Source organism: Chenopodium quinoa, unplaced genomic scaffold, assembly GCF_001683475.1.
Source record: "Chenopodium quinoa cultivar QQ74 unplaced genomic scaffold, ASM168347v1, whole genome shotgun sequence".
Classification (NCBI taxonomy): domain Eukaryota; kingdom Viridiplantae; phylum Streptophyta; class Magnoliopsida; order Caryophyllales; family Amaranthaceae; genus Chenopodium; species Chenopodium quinoa.
In genome coordinates this window covers 3,277,085-3,293,617 of record NW_018745177.1, presented here as the reverse complement: position 1 = coordinate 3,293,617, position 16,533 = coordinate 3,277,085, and the positions used below count along the sequence as shown (strand labels likewise).

The window sequence follows — 16,533 nt, the reverse complement described above, 5'->3', positions numbered from 1 at the left end:
GCAGATTTTAGCACAATAAAGTAGAGCAGAACAACTCTAACAAGTAAGAACGGGCTTGAATCCCTTCTACTTCTGCTTATCAGCTTATCTACCAAAAATAAGACCCATTAAAGTAATTCGATGTAAATAATGACGTGGCATTATGTACAAGTTGGTGTACGAATTTTGAAGAATTCTCTTCATTTTTTGGATTTTAACACTTTCATTTATTAATGAACGTGCTACGCAATCACCTCTCTCTTTCTCTCTCCTCCACCCTTTCTGCTTTCTCTCTCAACAATCAAAATTTTGCAGGAGTCCTAAATTGGAGCTCCAGAAATTTGAAAATTGAAAAAAGGGTTTTTTTTTTGGTCGAATTTGGAGGGTTGAATTTATTATTATTATAAAAAATGGACCAAATTTTCAATAAGGTTGGATCTTACTGGTTGGGTCAAAAAGCCAACAAAGAGTTCAATTCCGTCGGCGATGACATTAATGTAAGCTTCCCCTTTATAATCTTCTTCATTTTTTTGGTGAATTCAATTTCTGGGTTCTTTGATTTGACGATTTGATTCATACCCTTGTTAATTTTATGCTTGATTTTGGACCCCTTTTGCTTAATTTTGTTGATAATGTTATGAGCAAGCTTTAATTTGGATTTCTTGGTTATGATTGTTGTGTTTCTGAATTATGAATGATTTGATTAATTTGTGAATTTGGAGTAATGGGTTAATTGAATTTTAAGATGTTGAAGAGCTGATTTGTTTGATTTGGTTTATAAATGGTTGAATTATGATTTACGCCAATTATCTTTAGATGTTGAGTAGCTGATTGCTTTGTTTGAGTAAAACGCCTTATCTGTTTTTGCATTTAATGTTTTCGTTTAGTTGAATTACTGATCTTAATTACTGTTGTTGGCTGTGTTTGATACGAACAATATAGTGGCAAGTATAGAATATCTAGATGTGAAGCTTTTCAGTAGTTCTGTATCTTTTGTCTTGAAGAAAACTTATTCACACATTCTCATAATGTAGATGCCTTGAGAGTCGACAACTCGTATCTCCGTGATTGTCGAAAATCATTGAAAAGTTGTATGATATGTGAACTTATGTATGGTAATGTGAAATTATATGGAATTTAGTTCAATTTATTTATGAGAAATTTAATATCATTTATTTATTTAGGTATATGTACATTTTTTCTAAGTGCTATGGCATAAGCATTGTGTTTAGGGTAATATTCAGAGTGCAGCGATGATCCCCTTACTCTAGTTCTATAATTCTCCTTACTATTTCGAAGAGTTCAGAAAATTGATTGTAATACTTACAAAGCTGCCTTAGGAATTCAACTTCTAATTCATTGTGTGCTCATCTAATTCATTGTTATTGCACAAAAGAACAAAAAGTTGGAGTTTATAAAGTAATATGGAGTACTTCATACGTTTTTTTTTAATTAATTAATTAATTTATTTATTTATTTTAAATGATGTTTAAGATACACCACCAATGCTCTATTGGAGGTTGTTTGTATAGTGCATTATGTTACTGTATTGATCACTTAAGCTCTATAAATTAAATGCAAGAAATAGCTCTATCAAGAATCTATTAGTTTGTATTGGTGATTCATGATTTGAGTGATTTATATGCTTAAATTCTTTCGATTATATATAATTGGCTAAATTGTGATGATTGCAACATATGACAGTATCTGTACAATATGAATACCAAGTCAAGGTTCTGCTGTTATAGGTTTTCAAAGCAGCGTAGTACCCTATAAAAATTTGGAGGTGCACAATTATCTTGCCAAAGTCTTCTCTTTTTAGAATGAAGGGCATGATGAATTGTTTTGGATAACTAAACTTATTTAAATGTACTACATTAGCTTTTCAGCACTAACCAATACTTCTAGATGGATTACATTGGTGTAAGGGGAAGTCAATAGTACGTAGTCTCACTTATGCAGTAACAGTGAGATGGGTTGCATTAGACCATTATTTGACGGACTCATCATTTGTGACTCCACAATAAATAAGAAACACGGTATTGATCCATTTGGTTTAATTTATTATGATCTCAAAGTTACTGAAATTGAACCTATCACGTTTACTAGAAATGGAATATAAAATGGTCAAATCTAGATTGATCTAAAGATCTGGTTCTATCATAATAGTATTTGGAATGAATATGAGCTAATTGGGTTATCATTAATTCTAGTGTTGTTCTTGTATGTGAATTATAATTCCTATATTATATTAAAGGTTAAATCTGCATGAAGTCATTGAAAAAGTAAATTCAAAGCCATTTGAGTGCTGAAATTGAGTTGTAAATAAATGAATCTAATAGATTTAGGTACTTTTGTTAGGGATTTACATGGGAAGATATTGAAGAATAGTTCCAAAAATTTTCCATTTAAAACTACTTTGCATGTTAACCTCTTGTACAAGCAAATTAATGACGAGTGTGATTCAATTTGTGTAGAACATTGCGACGGAAAGTGATTTATGCAATTTTTTTTAGCTTAGTTAGGATTATTTTGAATCAATACTCAAACATTTATTACAACATTGCTTCTTTTATCAGCACAAGTACCATTTTTCCGCTTTCTCTGCTTCTTTATAATATTTCTTTGAGGGGAAATTATCTTCTCAAATTTGTTATCATCAGTCTTCCTAGGGTCTATAAATTTCATAGTGGGTAATGGAGTGTAGGGGGGAGAGGTTAGAAATTCACTAAGCAGAACAACTATTTATGGAAAAGTTTATTGAAGGTTATCATGTAGACAACTAGACACTGGTCAATACTACGAGGACACCATACAAATTTAAATAAAAGCCATATCCCATATAGAAGTTCAAAATACAAAAACAATTTACTAAGTATTACCAAGATGAAGTGGTGGAATAATATATATTATGCCATATACAGTTCCAATGAATGTTCTGATAGCTTCCTAGTGCTCTTTAGATAAGTGAAAAGGTGTTGGAGGGGATTTGTAATTTTGTAGTACAAATAGCCATATTTAGGGCTGTACACCGGTCCAAAACCGGACCGGACCTGGACCGGACCTGTTAGGACCGGGACCTGAATCAGCCAATTCTGAGGACCGGGGACCGGACCTGATTCAGCAGGTCCGGGTCAGGTCCAGACCTGAGCAATCAGGTCCGGGTCAGGTCCAGACCTGAACAGACCTGTTTTGTGTGTTTTTTTTTTTTTGTTTTTTTTTAAAGAAAATAAATAACCTGTTGGACCTAATTATAGACCTGTTTACATAAAATCTTAAAATATCAATGACAAAAACTACATAAAATCTATAAGTCTCAAATATAACAAATAATTCATTAAATTACATAAAGTCTCTAAGTCTCAAATACTAGAAATACATAAATTATCCAAAGACAACTTGAATTTTGGCGAGTTGCTTTCCCTTTGATTGCGTGATTCACACTAATGAGTCAACGAAAACAACTTCATCGTCTCCATCGTTAGATACATTATGTTGCACCTCTAAATAAAAAAACATTATAGAATATATTAATGAATGATAACAATGAAATAATAAATTTGGTTAACAAAATTACAAGTACATAAAATTAATACTACCTTTCTCCATTTCTTGTAACTCTTTCAAATTTTCTTCCATATCCTCTTACTTTTTCTGTTCCATATGTATTCCCGCCCCGCTTTTAACTTCTTATCTGGAGGCAAAGTAGATTGCAATTCTTCCATATCCTTTTCAAAAAGTGGCTGTGACATTTCTTAAGAAAAAGCAGCAGATCTTTTGGATTGAGAGCTCTCCATCTTCAATATAATTATACACAATCTTCAATATAATTATACACAATATAAGTAATTTTTAAGTAACAATTATAAACACATAACATTTTATAAAAAAATGTGAGAACAACTTACATTGCAAGAGTAAGAATCCGTGGTTCTTGTTGATCCTAAACATATAAAACGATAGAATTCAATTACAATTCAAATTGAATTCACAAAATAAACAGAATACATACAAATATACAATACACCAACAAGGCAGCAAATTCTACAATATGAATTTTACTGTGTGTTCATGAAGGAATGACAAATGCATAACAGTAAAATCGGGGGCACTTTGTTCACTAAAGGGGGGACTTTCAAGACCAATAGGGGAATCTAAGACATGATGATTAAATCAATGAAATGACCAGATAGATGAGTAGGATGAACCTTGTTAATATCAGCTAAACCTCCTTCTGCATATCCATATAATAAGTACTCTGTTGCTACACCAGCCAATGCTATACATGAGAATCTGTTCAGCATCTAATCAAAGACATAATACTGTCATAATCATAAGTAGTTTCCTGTTAATTAACATGAGGTTTCTCCAGAGAAAATTAAGTACAAGGGAGCCTCATAAAAGCTTGCACCAAGAAGAGACCATACCGTAGATGACATTTTCCCTGCGTTGGTCTGCAAATTACAGTCACAAATTGATTCAGAATTTCAAATTCAAGCAAACAAAGCTCATAAAAAATAAGCACGGAAAAGACGTTCAAACGTACCAAAGCATAAGCTAGTTGGACAAGCTAAGACAGTAAGACATGATAGTTCAGAGAGAGTGTTAAAGGGAAGAGAACTCAACAGGTCATAGAGAGAATAACTTACTTCCTCGACAAACTCAAAGTCAACAAAATTTGTTCCTGCTTGAACATTGAGAGACCCTTCTTTGCTCAAAGCTTCTAAACTCGAAAGTGTATAACTTTTTGGAAGGATGCCAAGCAAGTAGGCAATCAAAAAGTGTCCAGCTTCATGCTGCAGTTGAAAATTGATCTTGTGGTCAACTCAGGGATAGCAAAAACTTTAAGTGTGACGAAAACTAGAAAAGGCCACCCTATAAGGAAACATCTACCATATTTATACATTTAAAGATAACAAATCCAATAAGACAACACGTATTAGCTCCAGGAAACGAGAAAATGAACCATGTGCTTACTTGAATAACCCGGTTGTGGTACTTTTGACTGATGGCATGGCCAATCGTATCAAGAGCCAAGCCGGAAATTCCTCCACCAAAAGAAATCTGTTAGAAGCCACAGATTAACACATTGTTTAAATGATTCAAAGCATTTCTCTAAGCACAAAAACTTAATACAGTGACTCAGTCCATGAACAATATTTTCATGAGCCTCAACCATTAATGTAGGAAAAAATTTCTCAAGTTTGACAAAGGAAAGAAAAAAAAAAGTTACCAGATCCAATGTCCACAAGAACAACAATCCCAAAGAGATATAAAAGAGTTGCTAGGGGCTAAGTTCAAAGGCGTTCCAAGCAGCAACACCACCTAAAACCGCAGCAATCTGCAGGTTCCTTTCAATTGAACCAAGAGTCGTGTCCACAGGCGACAAGAGAGAAGCAGCTTCAATTCCATTCAGCTTTAATTCATCCAAAGTATACAGTCTCTGAGGCACCTGCACTGCACATCACACTTCCACTTAATAACACAATACTAAAGTCCAAATCCATAACATCTCAACTTCGAGACAATAATCATGTCTGTGTAGGGATCCAAACATGTCTGTCCAGAAAGCACTTCATAACATTGTTCAAATTCAAATTGTTCTAGGCTTCAAACACTCACACCCTTATCCAATGTATCATGTCAAGAGTCGGACAAAGGCCATACGGGTTAGATTTAATTTAAAAAAAAAAAGAACTTACAGGATACCAAAATTCAACATGCATTCGAAACAAATGAACTAAAATAATTCAAAAACAGTTACTTAAAATAAATAAAAAAAAACCTCAAAAAAAAATCATGAATTCGAAAAAAATGAACTAAAAAACAGAACTTGCAAACATCAAACAATCATAATAAGCAATTGAAATACAAAATACCCAATTCAAATATAATTAGATTTAATTTAAAAAAAAAAAAGAACTTACAGGATACCAAAATTCAACATGCATTCGAAACAAATGAACTAAAATAATTCAAAAACAGTTACTTAAAATAAATAAAAAAAAACCTCAAAAAAAATCATGAATTCGAAAAAAAATTAACTAAAAAACAGAACTTACAAACATGCAAACATCAAACAATCATTATAAGCAATTGAAATACAAAATACCCAATTCAAATATAATTAGATTTAATTAAAAAAAAAAAAAGAACTTACAGTGAGATGCAGATGCAGGGTGTAGTCGTCGACTCGTCGTTGCAGGATGTACAGCGTGTAGTCACTGCTGGTCTGGACGTCTGGTGGGCGGTGGTCTGGAGGGAGTGGGTGTTGCCGACTTGCCGTGTTTGCTTGTCGGCTGAGAGAGAGAGAGAGAGAGAGAGAGAGAGAGAAGTGAGTTAGGGTTAGAGTATGAAACGGATTCTTTTGAAATTTGGGATTTTTTTTTTTTTTTTTTTTTTTTTTTTTTTTTTTATAAAAAACGCATTTTTAACGGGTTTCAGGTCCAGACCTGAAAACCCCGGGTTTGGACCTGATCCGGACCGGGACCGGAAACCTTGATTTTCAAGGACCGGGACCGGACCTGAATCTACAGGTCCGGGTCAGGTCCGGTCCCAACAGGTCCGGGTCAGGTCGGTTTTCAGGTCCGGTCCTGTTCATGTACACCCCTAGCCATATTTAGCGTAAAGATAAATGAAACGTCATTATGCGAAGGGTTTTCCAGCCTATAAGAAACCAAGCAGATGATAGTTTAAGAACGAAAACCATGTGCAATATGTCAAAAATATGTAAACAGAGGAAAGTCTTTCTACGGGTAGTTTTCAAGGCTTTACACCCTAAGTGTAATAAAATTAAGTCACTGGAAATTTGTAAATCATATGCTGAGTTCTTAGTAGTAATAGCCGAATAGGACAGGCATCAATTAATACTTTGCATTAAAAGTGAGAGATTTCTTTCTCCTTGTCATGGCAGTGCAGAATATCGTTCATAGAGACTTCGAAACCTTCATTACAACAGTTACTAGCTGTCTCAACTAGTTTAGCAGCAAAATCTGAGGAAGGGAAGCATAGATCTCTCTCTCTCTCGAACTTATGTTGTTGGAAAAGAGCTAGGAGCCAGTAACTTGTATGGGCTATTGGAAGTTCAATAAAGTAAAACGGACTTCAAACTACTCTTATGCTCATATCTCATTATCTCCTCTTTCATCTCTTTGCATGATTCTTTCACAAGTCCGTAATATTATTACGAGCTATGTATCTAAGGTCAAGTTGTCAACTAGGTCTTTTATCTTGATGTGGTGATTGATTTTTATACATGATTAGTGTTTTATGTATGCAATATATACTTAAACTGGAATGTTTAAGGTCTAATGCTTGCTTGTTTTCTGTAATTAGTCTCTGGGAAGCAGCATTGGGGATAGTACCAAATGGATAGTCAACAAACTCAAAGGTTTGGAGTGCCTTTACTGCTTTACATGCTCGGTTTTGTTATTTCTTCTGCTCTAAGCTATCAAATTTGCTTTCCAGCTTGAGGCCTTACTTTGGTTCCTGTTTCTTTTGTATGTCTTGTTTTAAAATGAATATATTGTGCTTCTTCATGTGCTACAGATATATTCCATTGCTTTCTGCCTTCTGACATTGTCTATCTCATGCTTGAACTATACCATGCTTCTTGCTTATTGAGGTGAAAACATATTTGCTGAACTGCCGTCTAATGGTCATGGGGACTCGATTTGGGGGAAGGGACGGGGGTTAGAAGGAAGGACACTAGCATCAGGGTTTAGATTATAGTTTGTTCTGCAATATGGACACCTGAACACCTAGCAAGCTATAAATTTGCTTTTCTTTCCTAGCCACCCTCCCCCCAATAAAGCAAACCTTTGTTTGCCTAAAATTTAAATGTGTCATTGCTTTCATGTTTTCTTTTTATTATATGTAGGTTTATATTGCCACATTTTTTCAATTATAATTATTAGAGTAAGAATCGATTTACTTAGAAGCACTCAAGGGTAATCTGTTTCTGCCTAGAAGTTCTGTGTGAATTTTGAGCGAGCTGATTCTTCTGTATTCCCTTATTTGTTGATTATAAGACTCCAATACCTTTAAGGCACCATTTGATTTTAAAGAGTAACGAGTTAATTTTGCAGGGAAGATGCAAAAGCCATTACCAGAGTTGCTGAAAGAATATGATTTGGCAATGGGAATCTTCCCAAAGGATGCCACCCACTATGAGTTTGATGAGAGGACAGGAAAACTTACAGTATATGTACCTCAAGTCTGTGAAGTGGGCTACAAGGACTCGTCGGTTTTGCGATTTTTTACCACCGTTACTGGGTATCTTGAAAAGGGGAAGCTTGCTGAGATAGAGGGTTTGAAGACAAAAGTAATGATCTGGGTTAAGGTGACTGCCATTACTTCTGAAGGTTCAAAGCTCCATTTTACGGCTGGGGTGAAGAAAACCCGCAGTAGGGAGGCTTATCAGGTTCTTCGGGATGGAGTAGGTGTAGATAAATTCTAAATCACATGATATATGTTGCTTGGAATCTTTATCCAATGTAATGTAACTGCGAGTACATCTAAATGTAATTTACACCTCTAGATTGATGTTTGTAACTGAAATGTGCTTATGTCTGTTCCGCATGTGCCAATGTTATGTATGGATAAAAGAGCTCTTTCTCTGCCATAATCTTGGCCAATTTTTGGCACATGATCCTTGACTAACTATTGTTGATATGTAGGTGTACTGCAGGAGAAACAGGGTGAAATTCGACCCGATGATGAATTCAGTGTGTAGATCTTAATGGCTTACTATTTTGTTATTCTCCGCTTAACCATACAGTAGTAAATAATTTACCTCAACTTATACTATGTATTTGCCTTTTTTATATGTCCATTGAGTACTTTTTCCTTTTCGGATGAGCTTAACCATCTAACTTAAGTTTGTCAATGGGCTAGAAATTCTATATTGTTTTATAAATATCAATTTTTGGTACAAAACTTATGTAGTAATAGTAAGTTGTAACTTTCACCAAAAAAAAAAAATTAAATTAAAAAAAATTGATGGGGTGAGAGAGGCTCGAACTCTCGACCTCAGGATCACTCAACAAGCTATGAGACCTACGCGCTAGCCAACTGCGCCACCACCCCTTACTGTCTACTTTCCTCGTTAAGATTAATCATGAATAAATGAATAATATATTTACCTAAAAAACAAAAAAAAAAATAAAACCTGCACCAGCCGGGAATCGAACCCGGGTCTGTACCGTGGCAGGGTACTATTCTACCACTAGACCACTGGTGCTTTAATTTATTGGTTTCGCTATTGATTAATTCTATCTGAAAGAGTCTACGAGTTCTAATTTTGATTCTTGCTTCTTAATATTTTTTTTTTCCGTTCTTAATATTATATACTTCCTCCGTTCTTTTTTACTTGACCCCCTTTGACTTTTACACTATTCAACACCTCTCGTTAGACCGTCTTTTGTGAATGATATGTATGGAAATGTGAATGATATGTAAGGAAAAATATATTCATATGATATCTTTTTTAATTCGTCTCAATAAGTACTATTGTAATATACAACTTTTATAATTTTTACTTATGAAGAATTAAAGTTATTGATCGCTAAAGTTTTGCATTAGCGAACGTGATAAAAGAAACAGGTCAAGTAAAAAAGAACAGAGGAAGTATATATATATATATATATATATATATATATATATATATATATATATATATATATATATATATATATATATATTGAAAGGTAGCATGATATATTCAATCGAATTAGCAAGTGTGTTAGTTGTTATAAAATGGATGAAGTATTATTGAAAAATAAATTACATAATCAAGTAACTTTCGTTTCGAGTAATCTAAAAAAAAGGGCTATAGAAAGGCCGATAAAAGAGAATAACGCAAAAGCAGTGATTAGCATTACACAATAAAGGTTGAGACATGAGAAATGTTTTGGTAAGCATAGTTGAAGATGCTATTACACCGGTTGTTCACATTGCTACTAAGGTGATAGAGTGAGGGATAACTCAAGTGGTTAGAGCTTCCCTCCCGATTCTAAGAGGTCCCAGGATCGATTCTCACCCCCGTCCTTGTGGCTCTCTAAACACCAAAAATAAACCTTGCTACTAATGTCTAACGCTACAGAGTACTTGTTAACAGATTTAAAATTTTAAGAGAAATGTTTCAATTGATAAGAAGAGCTTTAACAAAAATTGAATGTGCCAAACTAGTGTATAACATTGTGAAGATGGTAACACCTCACTCTTTTTCTTATTCTTTGTAGAGAAGTAAGGCTATAATCTGATTGGTAAACGGTTTAAAATTGCGAGATTGGTGATGAATTTGTATGGTAAGGAAAACCAATGTGCATTACGATGGTAATAAAACTCTGGGTGCAACACCTTTTATATACACCTGGGTGCACAAGACTCAAACCTCGCTACCCCACTCATTTTGCTTCAACCAATCAGACTCCCAGAAACAGATCTTGGTGCAAAGCTCCTCAAGGCTTAGGTTATACCAAGTGTAAAAAAAACAACATCAATGATTAATTTTAGAAGCTTTGGCCAAGCGTCGCCAGCTTTTCAAAACTAAAAATTAGGCCGTTTCAAATGATTGTTTTGAAGCTTAGTTTAGGAAGAGAAAGCAAACTCTTTGGAGTCTAATTGGTTCAGTAGCATTTAATAAGGGCAAACTTTGTCTTTGCATAACTTAATGAGGGTTGCAATTAGAGGATTTATCACTGCATATAATATCACTCTTTGTTTGTTATTTTCGAGAGTGATGCTACACATACAATGGTTGTATGTAGGCTACCACATACAATACCATTGTATGTATGCCGTCAAAAGGGAGTAAAAAAATAAAAAGGGAAAATACAGGGAAAAAGGTGGGCCCCAAAATGCAAACCAATAAAATGCTGCCAACAATGGTTGTATGTGGCACATACAACCATTGTTTGTGTAGCCTTTTCCTATTTTCGAAGAAGAGAAAGTTATAAAGTTATCATCTAGAAACACAGCTAGTACAAGAAACTCATGCCTTCAAACACAACCTCCAAAAGATTTTTATTACCCCTTGCATTATACGAAGTATTACTTAAAAAAGATAGCAAGCGATCAATCACAAGCACACTGATTGACCGTCAAAGATTCAAGTTATATTATTCCAACAGATATCAACTAGCAACGTAGGTCGAATAAAAGAATCATACAAAAATGTCAGTAAAGAGCCCTCATTTGATACACAAATTTTGACATCAAAATGATTTGATCTCGTTAGTTCCAACAGAGCATTGTTCTATATACTATGATTACTATCATCGCAAAAAAGATACCTGATAACTGATTGATTTACTTCTTTATTTCTTTGTAGGTTCAGCAACTTCTGTAGGATTTTGCTTAGGAATTGGTTGTATCCTCACGTATGGTTTTCTAGTTAAAGTTTCCCCTTTCAAAGCGGCTACATATCGATCATTTGTGTCTTCCTTCCGCTGTAGTTCTGCTAAATATTCACCCAGCCTCTCTTTATTTACTTGTCCCATCATCTGAATGACAACAAGAAGCCATACCTTCATAATTAATCTCCATTTTAACCAAAATAAAGAAAAACAATAAATTAGACATGATAAAAGAAAATTTAGGGGAAAAAAAAAAGGAAAGAAATAGAAGGGGAGATGAACTTTAGAACTCATTCGAGTGAATCATGTGTGAAAAAGGGAGGAGAAGGGAGAGAGTGTCAAATTGTAGGAGCTTATACAGCCTATGAACTACTACAGTTAACTTTTTAATTGTATAAAGATAAACTAGACAAGTTTTCTTTCTCCTCCCCATACAACATATCCACCGTCTTCTAAGTTCTAACTTTTAACAGCATTGCATCTCTGACAATTACATACTTTAGCTGATTTTAACATTTTTTTATTTTTGAAACATAGCTGATTTAACATATGCTACCCCTATACAAACTGATTTATTCCACAGGAAAAAAAAGTTCTCCTCCAATGACACTACGTGGAGAAGAAATAAATACTTCAGCTAAACTCATGGAATCATATAGAGCAAAATGAATCAAATTTTCATCATCATATAACCTAGTTATTGCTCATTTGCACGGATGTGTCCTACATTAAGACTTCTACACACCTCAACAACAATCAAAAGAGCTCCAAAAGCAATCGCTAAATTTCTCCACTATTATGGAGCGGGTCAACATTTGGACTTTGAATTCAAAAATCATGTTACGATTTGAACAACATTTTTATTTGTCCTCATCCTCTCTGCTTCATACAAATATTATCATAATAAGAATGGAATAAATAAAAAAAGGTTTTAACTTCAGTCAAACATAGTACACCTTTCCTGGGAGTATTCATCAAGATCTTTTGTAGATGCATTCCCCTATGATAGGAAAGGTAATAACTTCAGTCAAACATAGTACACCTTTCCTGGGAATTATTTCACTATGTACTCGAGTCGTACTCTTAGATGCATTCCCCTATCTGACATGCGGTTTAGAGTCAGCTTGACATATATCTTAAAAGAAGTCCTGATTTTACATGAATATCCTCCATTTAACACTTAAATCTTCTGCAATCCTATTACTTCTCTGAGAACTGTTGATTTATAACATTATCCTATTTGCACTCATTTCTAGCATAATGTGATTGCAGACTGCAATATAAGCAGGTAGGAATAGGTAAAAAACAATTCATCAGATTATAATCTCATCTGCATCATTAACAGACAGCACATTCAAAGTTCACTATAATGGACCATCTTCTATCTCAGATACTCCTTAATCTCCAACCAAATAAGATGAAACCAGAGAATGATGGGAAAAAAAAAACACCAAACATGGTTCAACTGCCCTCCTATAGAATTAAATACACAAAACTAAGAAAATCCACAACAAAGTAGTAGATGCAACAGTATATGCCAAAAAAATTGAAACTGCATTTTACCTGATATTAGCTAAAAACAGATTTGGTATGGGTTCACAATTTGGTACATAATATAATAAACTAAACCAAAAATTAACAATTTGCCTAGTATAATCGTTGGTGTTAAAGAATTGGGTAACACTTAATTGAACATTGGATAGAGCCAAAGTACTTTCCTATTTCTACAACACCAGGACATTTCAAAAAAAAGAAAATGTAATAATATCGTTGACAATAACCATAGAGTAATGTTTTATCAAAATGACATAAAAATAACCATAGTGATAAACAAATAAAGGAGCTTTGACAGATTTTAAAGCATTCAGTATTTAACTAAGCAACAACAACAATCTTTGTAATCTGCTAGCCCTTCAAGCCAATCTATCATCTAATATTGTATCCAAAGTTCTAAATTATAAGCAATTATATTTAAATCCCATGTTAAAAATCCTTATAAACTTCTTGCGGCCTTCACTCTTTAGGACATGTTCAACCAACTACCTCTCAAATTCACTCATAGTGAAAGCAGTATTTTAAATTTACAAATAGATAATTTACCTACGTACTCATTTTAACTTAAGTATCCATGTCGGATCCTCAAGGACATGGTTAAGACACTTCAATCCTCCATTTTTTACCAAAAAAAACATGAAAACTTTCACAAAATAGCCAAGTTAGACGCCCCGTATAAGACACATGTAACTAAGTTGAGTAACAGAGCTCCTTACTACAAGCTATCATATCTTAACCAAAAAAAAAAAAAAAAAAAGTCATTGTTACTGCAAGAGTTCATGTCAGATAGGGGAATGCATCTAAGAGTACGACTCGAGTACATAGTGAAATAATTCATGATTTTGGCCCAAAATAAAGTGTTAAAAGATTCCATACCCATGTCTGAGTGCCTTAGAAGAGTATTTCGGAAAAAGAAGAGCAAGTATCATAAAAGAATTTATAATAACCTTAAAACCAAACATTTGACCTTGAATCAAGCAAGAGAGTAAATGTGTGAGTGTGTGTGTGTGTGTGTGTGTGTGAAAAGAAAGAGAGAGAGAGAAAGCGAGAGAGACAAAGAGAGAGAGTTCATGATAAGGACCATTAATCCCTAAGTGTAGGTCCATTAATCTGACAATAAAGCTGTGGCTAAGTTGATCGGTGTATCCTAGCATATATAGGTGGGAAGATTGGGAACTGAGAAAGGTACTAGGTCACAGCTCTTGTACAGTTTGTTTGGAAAAAGAAATGGAACGGAAAACAAGGGGAGGGAGGGAAAGAGGAGGGAAGGGAAAGGGAAAGGAGGGACAAATGAGTTTTTCTTCCAAATCTCTCCATGGTTAGAGAGGTCAATTCCTAAGAATTTAATCTCTCCATTTCTCTCCCCTCCAAACATTCCTTCCTCATTTGTATCCCTTCATTTTCCTTCTCTTCCTTTCCCTCCATTTCTTTCAATCCAAAAACACTAAAGGATTTTACAGAAAAGCAAGTGAATTAAGAGCACAAGATTAGACTTGTCAATTGAAGAGGACAATATACATCTTAAGAGATTTTGAAACTAGTTTATGCAATGAAGAGAGCTCCGGTATCTATAAACCTAGCTCTGTACAAGAGGACTAAAATCAAGAGAATGCAGCAACCTGCCAGGAAATAAGGACAATAGATAGTGCGGACATAAAGTAGAGGTTTTTCAGAGAATGCTTCTATCTGGATCTTCAGATATCACCAAATCGAAGCAAGCACATAAGTGCACCTGAGAAGCTAGTTAGTACCCAACAATTGAAGACCTTTTAGGGTCTCAATGATTTCCATGACATTCATGATTTGTCTTTCAAATTCAATCAAGCTTGAACTTTACTTCACATACTCAGTTTCCACCTCACAAGGTATGTCGCTTGGACTTGAGTAGTCACCTCAGATAGGTATGCTCAGCTATTATGTGAAAAATTGCCATGTTTTAGATCTAAAAGGAAGTATCAGGTGTCCAAATCCATGTCAGGTATTGAGGATCCATCTAGGGTACTTAAGGTGAAACAAAGAGTCCGGTTAACATAGCTCACAACTCACAAGCCAGACTATAAAAAACACACGAATATAAATTCCCTAAACTGTTCTGATATTGCAGTTCACTAGCTGGATGCAAGTGGAAAGTCAATACTATATCTACTCGTTAATGTCCCCTCCAAAAAGAATTGCCCTCAATAGTTCTAAGTGGTCGCTAGGTTGCATATAGGTGGTTATACTTCCAACGAAGCTGCACATTTCAGGGCAGTTCACATCCTAAGAATTTCGACTTCTCGTGAGAGGTTCCCTTACCTAGGGCAGGCCAAGGTAAGCAACTTCTCCCATTCTAGGACGTACAAGTTCCAATACATCAGTCAGCCTAATAGCCATTATCTTTGACAGTCTTACTAATAGCCAATTAATCCTTGCCATGACAAGGCAATCTCTAACTAGGCAAATAATTACAAGTAAATGCAAATATTCACTGCATATTTGAAGTTTAGCTAAGAGTCCAATTCACAAAAACCAACCAGCTAACATAACAATTGAAAAAATGGCTAATCATCCATCATATAAACCCAATTGCAAAACCAATCAACAAAACTCATACAACAAATATACTCAGCATAAAAAAATTCAAACTTTCAAAAAATAAATTTCCTTTTCTGGGTTAATAACCCATATATTGCGTAATTATATTGCAAGCTATACAATTGAAGACCACCAATCATGCAACAAAATAACCCAAACTAATTTCTATAACAAAAACCCCATCAAAATATCATCATGTTCAATCAAAACTGATAACATCACATCAAAACCCATCATCAATTACACAAATAAAATGGGTATATTTCAGCAAATTAATCAGAAATTTGAAAAGAAGAACAAACCCGGGTTTCAGGACGAGAGTTGTTGCGAAGATGGGACTCAAGCTTTTCATTACGGGAGTTGGTGACTTGCATAACACCATAGCCGATAAACCCAGGTATAACTCCGCAAACCATAGCAAAAGTGAAGAAGAAGGGCTTTGAATCCCGAGTTTTTGAAACGATTCTTCTCCATGACTCGCTCTTCCACAATATGTTCATTACTTCCTGAATCTTTCTCTCTCTCTCTTTCCTCGACTCCTCAACTCTTGTACTAATTTCTTTTGGGGGAAATTTCTGGAATTTGGGCTGTGTTTTCGAATGAATGCAAAATTTTCTGCTTTAGTTTGTTGGATACTTAGATTTAAGCTTTAAAGCCCAACACTAAATCAAGGGATGAAAAAAAAAAAAAAAACATCCTACTAACGAACACCCCGGACGTTGGATAATTTGAAAAAGTATGACAAAATTACGTGTCGATCGGTGTAATTATATGTTAATTTTTAATTTAATCCTTCTACTATTAGCTAGCTTAACCAACGCCTTCGGGACTTTCGTTAGCTTTTGCCAAAAAAAATACTTCAATCTATATACAAGATGAATATACTTCGTATTAGGGTTGTTCATCGGTCCAAGTAGGGCTGTGCGTGGTGCGATTTGGTGCGGTTTGGATCTGAAACCGCACCAAACCGCAAAATTGCGGTTTGTGATTTTTTTCAAACCGCACCAAACCGCAATTCTATACAAACCGCACCATCCCGCACCGCAAAATACGGTTTGGTGCGGTGCGG

At 34.7% G+C, this 16,533-nt stretch overlaps 2 protein-coding genes, 2 non-coding genes and 1 pseudogene across 4 annotated transcripts; 1 reads left to right on the top strand and 4 right to left on the bottom strand.

The window, feature by feature from the left end:
• The first annotated feature begins 215 nt into the window (after positions 1 to 215).
• Positions 216 to 8,640, top strand: LOC110710867 (uncharacterized protein At5g01610-like). The gene is made up of 3 exons (XM_021889208.1): positions 216 to 476; positions 7,315 to 7,369; positions 8,067 to 8,640. The coding sequence occupies exons 1-3, from the start codon at positions 390 to 392 to the stop codon at positions 8,435 to 8,437; spliced, it is 513 nt and encodes a 170-aa protein (XP_021744900.1). The 5' UTR covers positions 216 to 389; the 3' UTR covers positions 8,438 to 8,640.
• Positions 3,221 to 7,126, bottom strand: LOC110710713 (annotated as a pseudogene).
• A 340-nt stretch (positions 8,641 to 8,980) lies between the features above and the next one.
• TRNAM-CAU lies at positions 8,981 to 9,066 on the bottom strand. The gene is given in 2 exon segments: positions 8,981 to 9,016; positions 9,029 to 9,066. It is a non-coding gene; the product is annotated as a tRNA-Met (tRNA).
• An 83-nt stretch (positions 9,067 to 9,149) lies between these two features.
• On the bottom strand, positions 9,150 to 9,220 carry TRNAG-GCC. Its single transcript has one exon. It is a non-coding gene; the product is annotated as a tRNA-Gly (tRNA).
• A 1,755-nt stretch (positions 9,221 to 10,975) lies between these two features.
• Positions 10,976 to 16,124, bottom strand: LOC110710759. Its single transcript, XM_021889093.1, has 2 exons — positions 15,767 to 16,124; positions 10,976 to 11,483 (listed from the first exon to the last, which is right to left on the bottom strand). Exons 1-2 carry the CDS (start codon positions 15,962 to 15,964, stop codon positions 11,298 to 11,300), a joined length of 384 nt encoding a protein of 127 aa, XP_021744785.1. The 5' UTR covers positions 15,965 to 16,124; the 3' UTR covers positions 10,976 to 11,297.
• Between the last annotated feature and the right edge of the window lie 409 nt (positions 16,125 to 16,533).

Bases quoted from the DNA above. Each gene is read 5' to 3' on its own strand.
- LOC110710759 (XM_021889093.1), bottom strand. From the start codon at position 15,964: ATGAACATATTGTGGAAGAGCGAGTCATGGAGAAGAATCGTTTCAAAA. The intron at 11,484-15,766 runs GTTTGTTCTTCT...GTTGTCATTCAG, and splicing joins ACTCTCGTCCTGAAACCCGG to ATGATGGGACAAGTAAATAA.
- LOC110710867 (XM_021889208.1), top strand. From the start codon at position 390: ATGGACCAAATTTTCAATAAGGTTGGATCTTACTGGTTGGGTCAAAAA. The intron at 477-7,314 runs GTAAGCTTCCCC...TTCTGTAATTAG, and splicing joins CCGTCGGCGATGACATTAAT to TCTCTGGGAAGCAGCATTGG. The intron at 7,370-8,066 runs GTTTGGAGTGCC...TTAATTTTGCAG, and splicing joins GATAGTCAACAAACTCAAAG to GGAAGATGCAAAAGCCATTA.